The sequence below is a fragment of the Styela clava genome, chromosome 1, assembly GCF_964204865.1.
Source record: "Styela clava chromosome 1, kaStyClav1.hap1.2, whole genome shotgun sequence".
Classification (NCBI taxonomy): Eukaryota; Metazoa; Chordata; class Ascidiacea; order Stolidobranchia; family Styelidae; genus Styela; species Styela clava.
This window is the reverse complement of record NC_135250.1, coordinates 12771526-12790009: the sequence shown is the minus strand read 5'-3', so window position 1 is coordinate 12790009 and position 18484 is coordinate 12771526. Positions and strand designations below refer to the sequence as shown.

Here is an 18484-nt window from a genome sequence, read left to right as displayed (position 1 = left end):
AAATGAGTTATATTTTTCGGATCCTTTGTCTATTCGGATCTGGAGAAACTTCTTTTTTTCTGTAAATTGGTTTACAATTTACTCCGAAAAAACAAAAAAACATAACCGACAAATGTTCATGTTATGATAAACATCTTCAAGAAAAAATCAAGTAACTTAAACACTTGGAACGAACAATCTCCAAAAATTGATAGTGATGATTCCTTCCATATAACTTGAAGAACAATTGAGTTCATCCTGTCCATAGGTCCAGACAGAGCGCCTTACAGAAATTTTCAAAAAACGGAATATCATGAAACGTGGTATGAATTCAATTCGTATATTCATATCCGGTATATCGTAGGAAATATTTGGCTTGTCCGCATCGAAATTCTCGGACTAGCCTTATCTTGTTATCGATGATAGTGGCTATATTCTACATAGGCAGTAAATGCTGTTTCTAAATGAACTGTCCAGCAACAAATTAGTATTAGCTTCAGTATTATTGAGAAATAATCACATTTACGCCACGTGAATTGTCTAATAAAGCCTATCCAAGCTATCTAGTACCTTCTTTCAATATTTGCTAGAGCAGATACTTGACCAGATGTTATGTTGTTAGTTTGCGAGTTAGCAGTAAAGGTGAATAAAATAATTTTAAAAGCTTCCATGTATGAGGCATATCATTATTTTCAAGATATATTTGCTAAACTGAAGTTTAATTCATCCAGATGTTTTGCACAAAAATTATACTGAAACCTACGCGAAAATTATTGAAATATTCACTATAGGTTTAATATATTTAGTTTTGCTATTTCAAATTTCATCTACTAAAGTGTGTGTTGAAGGTTTCAAAGAAAATCATCTATCTGAGAACGATTCGTCTAAAATACATTGTATAACTGTAAATTTCGTTGCTCTCTATGTTCCTGGCAATGTCTATGGTTCACTCACTGGTTAGATATGTTATGATTGATACCCTACTTGTGACTCGGAAAAGGAGCATATATATACTTGTAACTCAGGAGTACAGTGAGAGGAATGGATAATCGCACTTGGACTTAACTGTAATGAATGGTGCTTCAGTTTATACCTGCACGTTTAAATATTGTATAAACCTCATAATATTATTCAAAACATTCCCAACAATGTAACTTCCCAACATAAGATCAATGATCAATTATTGGTTTCACAGTACAAATGTCTTCCTCGTATGGACACCTGCAGTCAATGTAATCAAGTGCGTTACTTTTGATGGTTTGTTGATCGTCAGAATGTAGAATGTCAGAAACTCTTTCTATTAGCAACAGTTGGTATGGAGTAAAAAGTGGAATTCCAACGTAATCGTCCACATTAACATAGTATATTGTTTGTGAGTCGATTTTGTTGACAAGTTCGGGTACAAGAAAAACTGTCGAAAACATTTCGATGAGTTGCAGCTTCACAGGTTCAAGCTGACCCTCGAATCCATCAACGATGTTCGCCGAGTACACGTCAAGGGAAAGTTGCTCTTCTAGGTATTTTTCCTTTGCTGCAAAATCCTGCTTCTTAAATAAATCATCGGGAGAACGAAAGTAGCATGTTTTACCATATTGACATTGCAAGGCGGTAATCTTACAAAAATAACTGGAGACAGCGAGTTCAAATTGGGAAACGGAGAGCATCATTAGTTCTGATATACTATCTGAAAATAAAAATCCAAATAAGAGCAATGGTGCGGGATTCGAGAATTTGTAACAACGCTCATTTTATTACATCGCCCGAACATTTCATTGGTGTGAAACTCTACCATAAATTGCTCTCGACAATATCCCTCAATCTTTGAAATTAAAAAGACGTAATTAAAAATTGAAATACTTCCCACTTTCATCCATGCAAAAGGGCCAAATTTATATAATTTCCCCTACTTATTTAAGCGCTATTTTCAGTATATTATTCTGTGATGTAATTAACTCCGGGGTTATAGCCTATAAATCCCTATACATATTGAAATAAGACTGATACACCTCCGCTAAATTATCTTTGGTGAAATATGAACATTGTTGGTAAATACCAAATTTTAATTATAATTGCAACAATTTCAAATTACGCAGTTTTCGATTGACTTACCGGGATAAAAAGGCCAGTAAATAATTGGTTCAGCTTCAGACAAGATATCTGTCAACTTTATCAAAGTTTCGACAACATCATCTTTCGCTTCATGTTCGATTTGAAATATTTTCGCGACATTCAAAGCGTTTATCATTGCAGTTTCTGTACTGTTTTCCCGATTACTCTGCACTCTTTCTCTTTCGTCTTCTAATAGCTTGTAATCTGTTATTTTTTGCACGTTTTCTTGTTCGTCAATAAAGCATTTTTGTAAGGAACACTCAAGATCTAAGGCGTTTTGTGTACAAGATTCGTACTGAGCTTCTTTGTCGTCCAGGGAACTACTCAATTCGTCTACTTGACTACTCAAGTCGTCTATGGCTTCGTTTTTGTATGCCATTTCAAAACTTTGGTTAAAATTTTCGGCCATTAATGAATCGATTTGCTCATTTAATGATTCAATGTAAGGGACCAGGTTATATGGCTCCACGGCACCTAGCAACATCTTCATGTAATCCACTTGTTTTTGTAAGTTTGCGTTGTCCGCGAAACAGGAATTTTTCTCTTCTTTGCATACATTGTTATCGATTTGTAAACCACCCGACAATTCTTCCAAATTTACGGCCGTATCTTCACATTCGTCTAATTCTTTTAATACTATTTCAAATTCGTTCTCCCAGTTGTCGCGAGCAGGTACACAACTGTTAAGTTCCTTCATCAGAGCTGCGTTTTCTCCCTCATGTTCTGATATAATATCTTCAAGGCGATTTATTTCTTGTGTGGCCAAGTAGAGTGGCGTTTTGTCATTCTTAAAACAATGAAAAGCACGGGTTAATTGAGTAGTTCCAAACGCAGTGCTTTTTTACAACACAAGGTTACCAGAGCTAAGACACTAGTTCTGCACTAAAAATGAAAATGGTACCGAAATAAGTATTGAAAGGAGAGCTTCTGTTAAATAATTCTAGCACAACTTTTTTGAAGGCAGAAAAAAATTGGGACACTTTTTTGTACAAGGCAAAACAAACACCCCCACCAAAGCTCAAAATAAGCAAATTAGTAACTATCCAGTTAGGGTTAGGATGTAGGCTAGGGTTGCAGATTGCAATGAAAATTCAAATATTTAAATCATTTCTAACCCCAACCGAAAGCCTAACTCACTGGGCCCAGCAGTGGCCCATGGCCATCCCATTCTTTTCAAAAGAGGCCTACATTACAAATTACGAAACGATTAATCTGAGAAGAAATATGCGTATATTTAGATATCCCGCTGAGTATGCGTTAAGTTTTCAGAAAAGCAGGGCTCGTCCGGGATTTGAACCCGGGACCTCTCGCACCCTAAGCGAGAATCATACCCCTAGACCAACGAGCCATGACAAGAGAGAGAAGCGTGGCGATAGTATACATAGTTCGATCGATGTTATACATTCACTTTGCAAGTGACTGTTCATATTGAGACAATCGTCAACTGCGACGAGTAAACCACTGTTTGGTATATTTGTGGCTTCTCTTTAACACTATTCATGATTGGTAAAACACGTGTATGATCGAAGAACCTTTTTAATCCGTGGGAGGAAACATATACACAGGCAAGCGCATTCTAATACATCACAAAAAGAACAAAAGCGGGCAGTACTGGAAAGCAAAAATTCAATTACCCTGGTATTATAGTAATATAGTTAACCGTATCGAAGAGATTAATATTGATTGCCGTGACTGCAGCATTAATTTCGTGATTTGGCTTAAAAGTTTGTAATAATAATCTGGTAGAGACGTCATTCACTTTTCATATATATATATATATATAGGCTATATATGAGAGATTTCAATAACATGGTGAAATATGAAAAACACTTATATATATATATATATATATATATATATATAGGCTATATATGAGAGATTTCAATAACATGGTGAAATATGAAAAACACTTATATATATATATATATAGATATTGCTATTTTATAAAAATCCATGGCCCCGCCACTTTGCTGTGTCTTCTGACTCAAAATTGAGGAACCATAAACAATAATAAACAAACAATAACTTGTCGTAAACTGCAGTTCAAAATATTGCATGTAGTGTAGGCTATATATGCTTTATCGTTTGAACCGTCCCTTGCTTAATCGTGAGCAAATGAAAAAATCAATTCGAATACAATTTTTATAATAAATTATATGCATGTGATGCTTACCCAATCCGATAAATCTCCATTTTCATATTGTGAGAATATTGCCATCATGTTTAGAAAATCGGTATAAGTAATTTCAGTGTCCCCGGATATCCCTGGGAAGAACGCTTTTAATTCTTCGTAGGCTTCCTGCGAATGGTCATCAGTGTGGGCAATATCTAATTTACAGATAACCATTACAGCAAATAAAACATGAAGAGTTAACATTTTGACCATCGTTTTTTTTATCATGAGACATGCGTAAAAGTCTGCACCGAAAACAATTTATATGAATTTCATGAGTAATTTGGAAATCAGTATAAACAGGAACCGACAATATCTCTCAGCGACAATATGCTGAATGATATCAACATCCGGAACGTACATGGAAATACGCGAGAATAAAACGCGCAATCGGATTTGAAGAGTAATTCAAAATATATTTGTGCATTCATACATGCATAGTTTTATTAAGGTATCATCTCGTGATTTTTACAAGCAACTCTACTTTAGTGCATTAGCAATATATATCTTAAATATTAAATTAAAATGTGTCATTGTACCACTGACTTCTCCGAGTGAGCCAAGAAATTATTTATTTACGGAAGCAATAGCCTTGACACATTAAATTCGAATACTTCACAATATTACTTCACAAATCAAACGAACGCAAATTTATGTCATTTAATTAGTTGGAAATATTTCAAGGCTTGTATGCCAATGCCCGTTGTCATACTTTGAAATGTAACATTGTTTTGTGGTACCTAGTATAACCAAGGAATCCCTCCTTACATTAGCACACACACACACACGCGCGCGCGCGTACGCACACACACACATACACACACACACACACATACATACAAATACAATATAATACCCTTGTAACTTCTCTTATAACTTTTTTTCAATCAATCAATTTTTTTATAACTATACATTGTTCAAAATAGATTTGTTGATTTGTTTGACTTCTCTGCGCCGTTTTCATCAAAATTGATAGGAACAAATTAACACGGTCGGAAATGATGTAGCAAAGCATGGTTTGGATAGGAATACTTGCGATTGATTTCATACATTACAACCATCTAGTTCTATTATTCATGTGTTACATAAAGTCTGAACAAGACAAGGACACATTACGGATTATTTCTTGTGATTTCATGTTGCCATAAACATAGCAATATCGACAGCCATAGAATTTAGTTCGTTACCCGTGCCCACCGTGCTCGGTATGTTAGTCGTTGACCGCGCTATAGCAAAAAAGGATTATTGGTTAACGTTTCAACGTTAATCATGCATTGAAGTTGGAATAAATATTACAAGTTTATTTGTTATTAAAAACACTTCAATTCCATTGTGCAAATTTTACAATATATGAATTTATGGCCATTCGATACGGAGTGTTCTACATTGTAAAAACATCTTGATTTATATCGAATAACTGTAGGTAGATAGAACTATAGTTGACTTTGCTACCGGTTGTAGGCTGTACTCGAGTACAGGATAAAATGAGAATGGATTTTTTATACTTTAAACAGAGAAATCTCATTGTGGATAGCTAATATGTGCGATAAGTAACACTTAACGTGACAAATAGCAATAGTTAATGGATCATTGATGGCATAGATTTTGTTTGAACATAGGCAAAATCGCATGGAAGCTCAAGCCATGCATTTTATATTTGGTGCCGAATCCGCGAAATCCTCCTTTTTGTGTATGCCAATGTTTCAAAAACGCCACTTCAAAGGAGCAGTGACGGTATAAAGTACAGCTCTATGAAACGTTAAATTGCCACCACGGAACGAAGCATTCAAAACATGCAGTAGCATGCAGAATTTGAGCCCTAAATCCGACACGTGAAAAATCGTGCTCTTCCACACTTGATTTCTTTCGCTGCAGCGATTATCTCCAAGGCAACGAAGATTTGACGCAAAGTATTTATTTTTATCGTTGGTGTGTAACTTATTTAGTTATTTTCCCGATTTGTTTATGGGATAATAGGACGAACAGAATCTGAAAATGTCTCACATGGGTCGGAACCCGAATAAGAGTGTTCTCACGTAAGTCTTCTTGAAGTTACTTACAGCTATACCACTTGACAGTTTGACAGTGTTCCTTAGTCTGTTAGTCCTATTATAAGTGAGGGGTCTCATGTAGTTTCTTACCTAACATACTTCTAGTGGGCGTAGCATGACAATTTTTTCATGTATCAATCCTAACTCCCACCTGACTACACCATCCAAAAATTACGTCAACACGACGTCACAGTGGCGTAAAATTGCCTTTCAAACTATACGAACTGCCATCCAAGACGCGCAAACGAGCACCCGAAATCGAACAGTTATTTCTCTCGTTTTCTCGTCGCAACGATTCCAAAAGGAGAGAGATCGATAACGTCAGTCAGTTTCTTATCTTCGGCGCCAATGCCATTTCGGGCGATTGTGCGTATATTTGGCAAGCTCTATGACGTGATTGTGATGTCGTAGTGACGTAATTTTTGGATGGCGTAGTCAAATGGGGGTTAGGATTGACATATCAAAAAAAGTACCACAAGTACTTTAAGTTGGCGTAGCAAAAAGAATTTTGCATATGTTATTCCTAACCCCCACCTGACTATGTCATCCAGAAATTGCGTCACCATCACGTCATAGAGCTTGCCAAAGCATAATGACGATCCCCCAAAATGGCATCTGCGCCGCCGATAACGAACTTGTGATCGTTGCGACGAGAAAACGAGAGAAATAGCTTGCTCGATTTTGGTATCCATAAGAAAAGCGTTCCAACTTACCCAATATTTGTCACCATTAGGGACAACCCTGTCTTTACGGCCCACCTGCCGTGGTTAGGACAGCAAAAAGTTTACCTGCCATTGGTTTTCAATTTGCTGCCGCGGTAACGGCAGCCTGTCATTGGTTTGTGGCAGCTAAAAAGTCAGTCGCCATAGGTTTGGCCGTAGCGGCCATGGTATGGATTTACAGCCATGGTTTTACAGAAGCTGCAGACGCCACAAAACTTAAAACTGCACTTGGTCAGGTGGGGGTTAGGAATGACATTTGCAAAAATTGTTGAGCCAGGCCAACTATAAGTCCATGTGGTACTAAACGGTAGTAGTGACGTAATTTTTGGATGGCGTAGTCAGGTGGGAGTTAAGATTGACATGCGCAAAAATTGTTATGCACGAGACTCTACTAAACTATACCAAACCCATTAAGTGTAGTTGGCGACTATGGTACTGTTACTTTGAAACTTACCACAGGCCATGTGAATTAAAGTCCAGAAAAATGTCTATTATTGAATACATTTGTCACACAGTCATAATTTATCCTAAATTTGGGGATACAGTTGATTTTTCAAAATGCATATATTTGTATATGGGATTAGTATGATTCTTGTATTGTTTAACCCTTTTTTTTCGCTGTATACAATCGACTTTTTGTACCATTTTATAATATGTAATGACCAGTTAACCAAACGTACAAGGAACACCCCCAATATCTCTTTAAAAAGCTTATTTTCGCGTCTTCCTACTAGAACACGCTCAAATGACGTAGGCGCAAACCGTTCGACCCTACGCCGGTAAGAAGAGAGAAATTTCAAAAAATTTTAGAGAACGTTTCACACTCTTATCGCTTCGATGAGCACATGTTACAAAGACACGAAATTCCAAGCGCTCTTCTGAAAGAGCGTTACGTCACCTTTGCAGAAAAACCAGACTCAGCTTCGCAAATTGTTTCCCGCTCGTTCAAATGACCTATTTTTGAAGTAGTGGCAAATACTTTCGTGTATCTTTAAGCTTTGAAATACCTACACAAATAAAATTCACTTAGTAGTAAAATAAAAAATTTACAAAAAAAAAATGTTGACAGATCAAGCACGGATCATAGTTGGATGCCTAAAATGAGTTTAGTTTAGAGTGGAATACTTCACAAAACATGAACATAAATGTAAAATAGTCCGAAAATAACTATTATGACCAAGGATGGTAGTACGAATATATTCGTCATACGGAACAAAAGAGTTATAATATTAAAGTGCTTTTGACATATATTTCCTGATTTCTCAGTAAGATTTTTAGGTCAAGATTTTCATATTCATCATTTTATGTTTTTCAATTTATAAATTATTTCATATAAAGATAAAATGTCTACTACCGGTACTCTTATATCTAGGTCTCGAATGACTGGAAATCGCACAAGCGGAATTCTCACAAACACAAGTCAAAACAGGTTTACGAGTAGAAGGAGTGATATTACCGCTTCACAAAGTCGCAAAAGTGTGAGTGTGAGTGAATCAAAATTGGGAGATTCAAGAATTGGTGGACATGTTGGAAGAATTGTAAGCTTCATTATGTTGGCTATATTTCATTATTCTACTTCATTTTGTTATACTCATTTTTCATATATTGTAGATTGGACTGCTTTATAGTTGATTGTGTGTTTTTATATTCAAAATGTTTTCTTGTTCGGAATTCAAAACCCATTTTAAATTCATCTCGACCAACAAAACCTGTTGGTTGTTGCGTAAAGGAAAACTTCTATATCAAATTTGTTGAGTGACGATTTTATAGTACTGGCATTAATTTCACTCATAACTAATAAATTTGATATTATGATTCTTATTTATTGAGATATGCTTTTTTGGTTAAGTTGAAATTTCATTTATACTAAACTTTCTAAAGATTCTCATTCAACGAATTAATTTTAAACAAATTAAACTTTTTCTATTTTAGGTGAGAGATGAAGATGGAAATGATGTTACTCCAAAGCGATTGTTCATTCAAGATCCGAGTAATGTACCAAAACATCAAAGTCAATTATTTGGGAGTGATCAATCAACTGTGGGAACACCGACTGATTTCATGTCTGCAGCATCAATTTATCAGACGGGGACAACCAGTGCATACGCACAACCTTTCAGCAGGTGGTTCAGAATTTTGGTCCTATACTTAAGATTTTTCTACATGATTTTTATAGTTATTTTTGAATACTTTCATATACTGTATATGAAAATATGACTATAAATGGTACAAATGACTGGGTAGAGGCCTAAATTTCCTAAAGTCAGTCATTCCATTCAGCAATAGCAATTTTTATAGTCATGATAAATTTTAATCAGATAATCAGAGATCCACATTTTAATCAATTTGTTAGGTTTATTAGGCTATGAGGAAGGAAAAGAAAGATTGATAAGACAACTCAATCATATGGCGAACCACGGCTTCTTGTCCGGTTACCAGTCCAAGACGGGTATGGGATTAGTTGGCCAGTTATTTGTTTTCGGAAGCATGGACTTGATGGTGGAGCAAGCCGTAACCGACCAGCGGTTATGTGAACCACCCTGTGACGATGAGGAGTCCAACAATTCTTTTGCACATGGGATTCAAACCTGTGAACCCACGCAGGGCAATCAGAGGTGCTATGGCAAGTCTAGTCCTGACGCTTAGCATGATGCACCACACTGCCGAGCCAATCTAATACGCATCCATAATAGCCCTATTCAATTCATTCCATTTTTCAATACAGGTCCATATTTGATGCCACATCTAATCGTTCAGCGAAATCCAAGACAATGTCATCAATCGATTCTAATGGTGAAATAACAGAAGGTGGACCTGAGATAACCACAGGTTTAGCAGGTTCGGATTTTTTTTCAATAATTTGGTTTTGATCAATTTCTTTAATATACTGTGAATTTGGATTCCCATGTGAATTTCCAATTCATTTAACATTCAGATGTTCAAATTATGAGACAGGAAGTGAAAGAAATTTTGAAAGAAGAGGATTTAAACAAAATCGTTGATATCACGTTAGAGGAAAGCGATACAATTTGGTTATTTGAACAAAAACAAACTGCTTTGTCCACAGAAGGAGAGGATTTCGCAGATATTGAGTGAGTTTAAAATAAACTTAGAGCATGGATGGTGAACCTTTTTGAATGAGTGGGTCAAAAAAAATTTTACCTTGGAAAAGAAGACTGTGGGTCATAGATTTTAATCAATGTCTGCATGAATGAGAAACTTCATGTTGCATTATTTCTGCAAGTCATGGAATCCTTGGTCGATATTGTGCAGTTTAAAGCATTACACATGTAGCACTTATATCACGACAGATGCGATTTTTGGTGCTCGATTTTACAAAATACATCAATACGGATTTGCATGCATATGCATTACCAAAACATGTTTATAATGCCATGGCAAATTTTTAAATGGTTTCAAAAGAATTTGAATGGAAATTCCACTCTGAGGGAATTGTATTCATCCGTCGTCTTTCAATCACATTAAAGGTATTACCATTCAGTTCAATCGTTTCTTTAGATTTTAATTTTGTGAGCCGTAGGTCAGTGGTTCGCCATCCCTGAGTATGGTTGGATGTAGACTGAGAACACTTTCTCACCATTAAAAATGCTCTGGAATAAATTGCACCGAAAAATTGATTAAAAGGAAATTGTACTAGATGTACACCGTAGAATTTAAGAAAAGCAGAATACAAGCATAAAACTTGGACACCTAAAACGGAGAACATCTTTGGTAGACAGAGTTACAATAAACACTGCTTTGTTAAAAAATAAATATCCTTATTTTTGTGACCAAGCTGCCAATATTACATTGTCTGTAATACAGCTGCCAACTGTCATAATTCCATAAGTTATTCACAAGATTCAAGTTATTTTATAATGTACAATAGTAGATTATACAGATGATATTCATCAGACCATATGTATAGCAATTTTTCCAAATGTTAGCTATGTCTAATTGTATTCAGTAAACGAAATCAAGCCTATGAAGAATTGGTCAAATCAAGAGCTGGCAATGACAGATATGTTGCAACTGGAATGCAGACTTTTAACGATGCTTTCAAACACAAGGATATTCAAACAGAAAGGGTATGCTATATGGATTTGGGCTATTTTCTAATTTGAATAGTCTTAAAACTTGTTCGGGATACCATGTAAACCATTGCCCTTTACAATATAGCATGGCCGTGTTACATGCCATATTTTTATGAAATTTTGTATAAATCATGATGTAATTACACTGGTCACTGGTTAGGCTTTCTCTGACTACTATGTACACATCAGTAGGTTCGAATCTCAGGAGGGATAATTAGGTTTGGTAGGATTGCTAGACTTAGCATCATAGGCTGGTTCACACAACTGCTGGCCTGTTACGGCTTCCTCTACCATTAAATCTATGCAGTCGAAACAAATAACTGTTTCACTCGACATGAAATGGTAACTGGACAAGCGACCATGGTTTGCCGTATAATTTATCTGTCTTATCGGCTTCCCTCTCCTCATGATAAACCATCCTAACATGTGACTCGAACCAAAAACTTGCCGGTTACCGGTATGTATTTAACATCTTTTTTCATAATATGTGATACTGTATTAAAATATCCAGATCGGCCTAGTGGAAACCGGTGTAACTGTAACAAATTGGGACATGTATGATACCTACCAAAAAGAAGAAGCGAGCAAGCCACCAGCCACATCAACTGGTCGAGCCACCGCAACATCTGGTGATATCAGTCGACCAATGAGTACCATGAGCGTGACAGGCAGCAAACTTAAGAGTGAGGAAGAAAGTATGTCAACATCACAAATTACAGGTTTGTCTCAATATTTTATCAGAACTATGTAAAAAGTGTGATGAATCTGATGAGAAAAGCACTTTCAGCTATCAATTGATGAATAAGAATGCCCATAATCATTTTCTCTTTCTGTAACATGATTATTTATGTGCACTTAATGGGTCTTGTGTAGTTTCGTACCTAAAGTCCTTCTATTGGGCGCAGCATATCGATGTCACAATCAGGTCATAGAGCTTGCCCAACTATTCCCATGATCGCTCGAAATGACATCTGCGCCGACAATTAATAACTCACTAACGACAGCAATTTCTCTAATATCGAGATCGTTGCGACGAGAGAACGAGAGAAATAGCTTGCTCGAATGCAGGTGATTGGATGAATCACTAGACCACATTTGATTTAGTAACATTGATTAAGTACTTGCACCAAAAAATTAAAACTCCTAGACCTGAGTTTTACTGCTATGTTTGTTGATGTACACTATTCGCTTTTTACTTAATTGTATCTAACTTATAAATAACTCTTTTTGAAACAATAATCTTACTTTCAATAGGAAGCAGGGCCAGTATGATAACAGCATCTGTTGCTGGAGAACCGGAAAAGGAATCACGTACAAGATCAAAATCTGTGGTATCAAATTATGATCCGAACTCAGACCCCGCAGTGGAGGCAATTTTGAATTCAGACGAGCTGAAACAACACTTAGTTGTCATGGAACGCGTTGTCACAGAAAATATTTATCAACCAAGACAAGCAATGTACAGAGGATTGAATGTTATTCGTGGTTAGTATTGCAATATAGAGACTTCATAATTCTCTTTTTTTTATTTGATATTTTGACCTTTGCTTTTCATATCCTGCAATTAATCACTTTCTGTAATTTTTGCAAAGTCTGTTGGCGGTTCTTGGTCTTGGATTGTAATATTATATAGGTTAAAGGAATTTAAAAAATTTAGTGTAATAATGGTATTTCCAGGAATTCTAAACACACAAGAGTTTACTATTAGTTGTTCTTTGGAGGTCATGTACAATAAGATTCCTACTTTTATCGCTTTCCTTATCAATTATACTAATTAGTCTATTGCTTAATAATCGTCACCAATATTAGCATGATTAGTTCATAATTTATTATTCAGTCTCGGTTCCAGTTCTGAGACATCAAATTATTTGACACTTGAACACAGTTTCTGACTTATAACAAATTTTAATTTTGGAAAGTTAGTGTTGGTGTAGGCTCCATGTTTGTATTACCTCACTATGTTTTTTTTACATATATTATAATGGCCAAAAACATTTTTTGAGTCCGATAATTGCATTTAACAGTTCAGAAACTATTTTTTTTACAGATCCAGATAAAGTAGAACCTGAAAAGGATAATGCAATTGTAGGATCCCCTGATCTACTGATGACAATGGGACCAACTTTGGATAGATTGTGGGCATACAGCTGTTCTATTACAAAAGTAATATTCCATAAAATATTTTTAGCTCACTATATTTCTTTTATAAATAGATATAACACAGATCAAATATCCATATTTTATCCACAAGTTTGGCAATATTGTATTGTTAACGACTCAGATATATTTTATACAAAATTTGGTATGGTGATAAATATTCAGCAAATATTGGTGATGTTAACTTTTTCTTCAGAGTTAGGTGTAAATTCTTTTAAAATTGAAGGATATTTGCCCTAGATTTTAGCTATTCACTATAATGGTTTAGTATAATATGTGTCTACTATAATCAGGAAAATTCCATGTTCCTGTGTAGTTTCCCTAACAGTGTTGATTTGAAATTATTCAAGTTACACACCAACTGATAATTCTTTGGATATTTATATATTTATGTGGGGTTCTTGGTGGTTGAACGTTTGCCTGCAATTTTTTTTTATTATTATTAGTCTGCATAAAAAAATGAAAATTTTTAGAAAGTACATAAACTGAGAAAAACTTAGGGAATTTACTGAAAATATTGAGAGCCATTCATTATATTCTTCGATTAATTTAGGGACGAAATGTTTCTGGAATGGCGTGGAACAAGATGAATAAAGACATTTTAGCAGTAGGGTATGGACAGTTTGGATTTAATGAACAGAATAAAACAAAGAATGGACTGGCCTGCTGCTGGAATTTGAAGAATCCTGAAGTAAGTGGCACCGATCAATAAATCAAGATTTTTTTTCTTTTGATCATTCTCATGAAACAATGGATTATTCAAACCAAACTGTAACTGCATCATGTATGGATGAGCTTATAAAGTAAAAACATTTCCACATTTCATTCTAGTATCCTGAAAGAGTTTTTCACACAAAGGCTGGGGTGACAGCAATTGACTTTAGTTCTGCAAATCCTAATCTTCTCGCAGTCGGTTTATATGATGGAACAGTCTGTATATATAATGTACGTTCAACAAAAGATTCTCCAGTTTTGGATAGTTTGTGAGTAACAGAAGATTGTTTTTTATGAAAAAACCTAAGATGACTTCGAATAGCGATCTGATATTTATTGACGGAATGGGACTCAAATTGTGGATATTTATGTACACTTGCAAATGTGGTAGAATTAAAAAAAATTAATTCCTATGCGTACTTTATGATGCTTGTATATGTGGCAGAAATATTTCGACTTTTTTTAAATATGACTTTTCAAAGTAGAATGTAACAATTTTATTTTTTAATTTACCATCAAATTTTCAGAATATCCCGGATTTTTATATAAATCCGACTTCTTCTGTTTTCTCCATCCATGGTGGAGCCTACAACAATTTGTTGAAATTATTATTCCAAATCATCACAAATCTATACTGTCTTTGGCCATCGTTATATTCAATATCAAGATGACACTTAAATTTTTAGTGAATGTATCGGAAAACATTCAAGTCCAGTATGGCAGCTATGTTGGATTGATAGAGATCGAGGTACGGGAGATGAAAAAAGTGAAGTTTTGATATCTATCTGTGCTGATGGAAGAATTGTACAATGGTCAATAAGGAAAGGATTTGAATGCACTGGTAAGTAGGTTAATGTGACATTGTTTTTGACATACTTTGATTTTCTCCAACTATTTATTTTCATCAATTCTATATCAGAAATTTGTTTCATTTACTCAGATTTGATTGACTCAGATAGAAAACCAGAGGCGGGTGGCGAGCGTATTCCAAACGGTTAGCATGATGCGCCACACCGCCAAGCTTCTTTGTTCTAATTGCTTGATTTCTCACAGTAATTATTTAAGTACATACCAATTAGAAACAAAAGACATGCGCTGTAGTACAAGTCTAATGATATTTTGTACAATTTAGATTTGATGAAATTGAAACGAACAGTTGCTAAAAACCAACAAAAAAAGAAGGAAAAGGCAGAAGCATTCATTTCAAGACAAGCCCCTGGGTTATGCTTTGACTTCCACGCTAAGGTTAAATTTTATTTTTTCATTAGCCGCTCAAGGGAGATTGCTAAGTTGCAGAAACCATATAAATATTCTTAAGGAAATGAACTCATTTCCAAATTGATGTACAGTAAATATTCGAAAACTGCCTGACAAAATATTTTCTTCTACATATGTTTGCAGGACACATTTCTAGTTAGTGGTCTACCACAAATCTACAGTATGCTTTATACTTATTTTTAATAAAAGCTTACTCACTTTTCATGGTGAGGACCATTTCAGAGACCACAAAATCATACTTTCTTTACCCAAAACAACAAATTCGTCTCTTTTTGCAGAATAGAGTAAGAGTCATCTTGTATACACAAAACTAAATACTGTTATTATAATTTTATTTAAGTAGAAGACACATTTTTACAGGACACAAATATATATTTGGCTGGAACAGAAGAAGGTGCCATTCACAAATGTTCGTGTTCTTACAATGAACAGTACCTTGATACATATGTCGGGCACACGGGACCAATGTATAAAATTCGATGGTCTCCCTTTTCTCCTGATGTTTTCTTATCATCTAGTGCAGATTGGAGTATCAGGTGATAATTTCATGAAGCAAATCACATTGGACTAACTAATTAGGCAATAGTTGTGATTTCTCTCTACTAACTACATCGATGCACATGATTCATGTCAATTACCGTATTTTACGGACCAAAAGGACCTTTTTTCTCGAAAATCGAATGAGCGCCTTATAAGCTGGTGCACCTAATATAATATAGATTGGGTAAGGCTTGATGCTCCATTGCCTACACTCAAAACCAGTACCGGAATTTGTTTTCTTCTGAATAAAATATGATAATTATAAAAAGTTTTTGCGTGTAATGAGCTTAGTACAGCAAGTCGATACTCCTCAAAAACAGTTGCGTCTTGTGTGTGGACAAGAACCCAATCTAGGCAGTTTATCGACAATGTGCCTAATGGTCCTTAAATTACGATTCTATTCCTTCACAATCTGAAGCAGAAGCTCAAATTGGTCTTCACCTTCTTGGGATAGATATTTAAATATGGATTGCCATGAAAAAATTTAATCAGTTTTATTCAATTTGATTTTTGCAATTTACTCCTGTGTTCATATCACTCAAATATTAAGAAAAATAATTAAAATACATAAATATGACATTTTTCTTCTTACAAGAGAAGTTTTGAGTATTTCCCACAACTTGCTCTTTATACATTGATGGTGGTTCAGAGCTCTACCTTGTGTACATACACAATTTCCCAGCAAACTGTAGAATCTTTCCTTGGATTACCTGATTCACATTATTCTTGCACAGTCACCTGTTTTTTCACTTAAACTTGGGAGATATTAAATGAAGCTTCTTGTCAGAGGCATATTTAATATACATATTTGCTATGGAGTCAGATCCGAACTCTCAAAATTCCTGAGTCAAAATTGTAGGAGCGGAAAATAAGTCAAAACTTCCCAATTAAACAACAATAATTTTACCAAGAAATTTACAGTCTTATTGATTAACCAACCATTCATTCCATTTCAGGTTATGGATGCAATCAGAATTGAAACCTGTCCTTAATTTATTTTCATCAACCAAAGCAGTTCATGACATTTGTTGGTCTCCATATAACCCCACGGTCTTCTGCTCAGTCAATGAAGGTTCAGTAGAAATTTGGGATCTTTCCATTAATACGTAAGTTTACTGGATCAAAATTATTACTTTGCCGAGTAACTATATTTTTTACACTTTCTTTCACACTGTTTGTGATCAAATTGTTTTTTTTAAACTTGAATTTTGTTACAATTTCTTAGGCTGGATCCAATCATTGTAAGCTTGGCAAGTCCAGGTATCAAGTTAAGCTGCGCAACGTTTTCTAAAAATTCCAACAGTATTCTTGTTGGGGACAGTGATGGCCAAGTATCTATTTATCAATTGAGGGACATGGGTGGTACATCTACGAAACAGGTAAATACTGCCAGTTTTATATGATTTGTCATATACAGTATGTGGAATAGGATAGGAAAGCCTATAAGGCGACTTAATCATATGGCGAACCACGGCCACTCTTTTCCGGTTACCGGTCTATGTCAGATATGGGATTACTTAGCCGGTTGCTTGTTTTCAAATGCATGAAGCCGTAACCGACCAGCGGGTATGTAAACCACCCTGCAGCAGCGAGGAATCCTGCAATCCTCCCGAACATAATTATCCCCGCATTCGAACCTATGAAATCATGCAGGGTAATCAGCGGTGCAGTCGCGAGCGAATTCCTAACGCTTAGCATGATGCCCCACACCACTGAGCCAAATATTCAAAATAAATTTCCCACCATCTAAACCTCGCATCCACACAAGGTATTCATGTTCACCCTGTTTTCATTTTCAGTCAAATGCTTTGATGAGCCTGATTGAAAGCACATTGAGCAGTCAACTGCAACGAAATGATGACAAGAACTGAAAATATATTTCTATGTTATATTTATATCAGATAAAGTTTTTAATAAAAATTATTTTTTCAAGCATGCTAGTTCTCTTTCAAAAAATGAGGATTCTCCTATAGTTCTAAAGTGCTGTTTTCCGTAGTATGGTTTACATTTATACGGATGAAAAATGGTGGCATAGTCAAAGCTTGAAAGAGTAACGCATGCTTTTTTTCGAATAAAGCAACAGGTGTCGCGGTTTTCTGAATTTCCTTCACCCTGAAATACCATTCCTACTTCTCAATTCATAAAGTGTATTTATGTATTGTGGAAAAATAAACTAATGATTGTACAACTCCCAAGGCGGTCCTCACCCACTTCGTGGTCTGAAAAGTGTATACACAACTGTTGCACCTGAGTACCTTCAGTTTAAAGGTATGTGTAGTAAGCTAACCTGATGGAGTGTCTGTGTCACTATATATAATATTGTTCAATCTGGAGCTAACAGGCTAATTTTTGCGCAGAGGTGCGGCCGATCACAGTTCACATTAAAGATTTAAACCAGGACCGACTTGGTGAATCTAGAATTCGATTTTTTCAGCCTTGGCTCCCTTCTTTATTGTAGTCGAAAACTTGGGCTGTGGATTCACTTCTTTAACTTCTAATACGAATTCCCACCAACTACTCCTTTGAAAAGGGATATTAGTTTACTAGCTGCACACAAAGTTAGGTTTTTTCCATTTCATTTAGAACTCCAAAGTATTTCTTCTTAATTTATTTTTCAGCACTGCTCTGTTGGAATAGGAGACTGCAGGTTCAGTTAATAAGCGCTAT

The 18484-nt window shown here is 35.4% G+C and overlaps 2 protein-coding genes and 1 non-coding gene across 3 annotated transcripts; 1 reads left to right on the top strand and 2 right to left on the bottom strand.

Annotated features, from left to right (window-relative positions):
- Positions 1–592: 592 nt before the first annotated feature.
- On the bottom strand, positions 593–4444 carry LOC120346408 (uncharacterized). The gene is made up of 3 exons (XM_039416138.2): positions 4262–4444; positions 2089–2875; positions 593–1663 (listed from the first exon to the last, which is right to left on the bottom strand). The coding sequence occupies exons 1-3, from the start codon at positions 4433–4435 to the stop codon at positions 1149–1151; spliced, it is 1476 nt and encodes a 491-aa protein (XP_039272072.2). The 5' UTR covers positions 4436–4444; the 3' UTR covers positions 593–1148.
- Trnap-agg (transfer RNA proline (anticodon AGG)) lies at positions 3365–3436 on the bottom strand. Its single transcript has one exon. It is a non-coding gene; the product is annotated as a tRNA-Pro (tRNA).
- Positions 4445–5823: 1379 nt separating the features above from the next.
- On the top strand, positions 5824–18063 carry LOC120346313 (dynein axonemal intermediate chain 4-like). Its single transcript, XM_039416026.2, has 17 exons — positions 5824–6297; positions 8407–8572; positions 8967–9157; positions 9760–9872; positions 9970–10126; positions 11002–11122; positions 11640–11847; positions 12383–12613; positions 13176–13291; positions 13839–13976; positions 14117–14268; positions 14686–14840; positions 15132–15244; positions 15638–15813; positions 16774–16923; positions 17043–17196; positions 17617–18063. Exons 1-17 carry the CDS (start codon positions 6257–6259, stop codon positions 17686–17688), a joined length of 2454 nt encoding a protein of 817 aa, XP_039271960.2. The 5' UTR covers positions 5824–6256; the 3' UTR covers positions 17689–18063.
- The last annotated feature ends 421 nt before the right edge of the window (positions 18064–18484 follow it).

Bases quoted from the DNA above. Each gene is read 5' to 3' on its own strand.
- LOC120346408 (XM_039416138.2), bottom strand. From the start codon at position 4,435: ATGGTTATCTGTAAATTAGATATTGCCCACACTGATGACCATTCGCAG. The intron at 2,876-4,261 runs GTAAGCATCACA...CATTGTTTTAAG, and splicing joins ATGGAGATTTATCGGATTGG to AATGACAAAACGCCACTCTA. The intron at 1,664-2,088 runs GTAAGTCAATCG...TTTTATTTTCAG, and splicing joins TTACTGGCCTTTTTATCCCG to ATAGTATATCAGAACTAATG.
- LOC120346313 (XM_039416026.2), top strand. From the start codon at position 6,257: ATGTCTCACATGGGTCGGAACCCGAATAAGAGTGTTCTCAC. The intron at 13,977-14,116 runs GTAAGTGGCACC...ATTTCATTCTAG, and splicing joins GGAATTTGAAGAATCCTGAA to TATCCTGAAAGAGTTTTTCA. The intron at 14,841-15,131 runs GTAAGTAGGTTA...TGTACAATTTAG, and splicing joins GAAAGGATTTGAATGCACTG to ATTTGATGAAATTGAAACGA.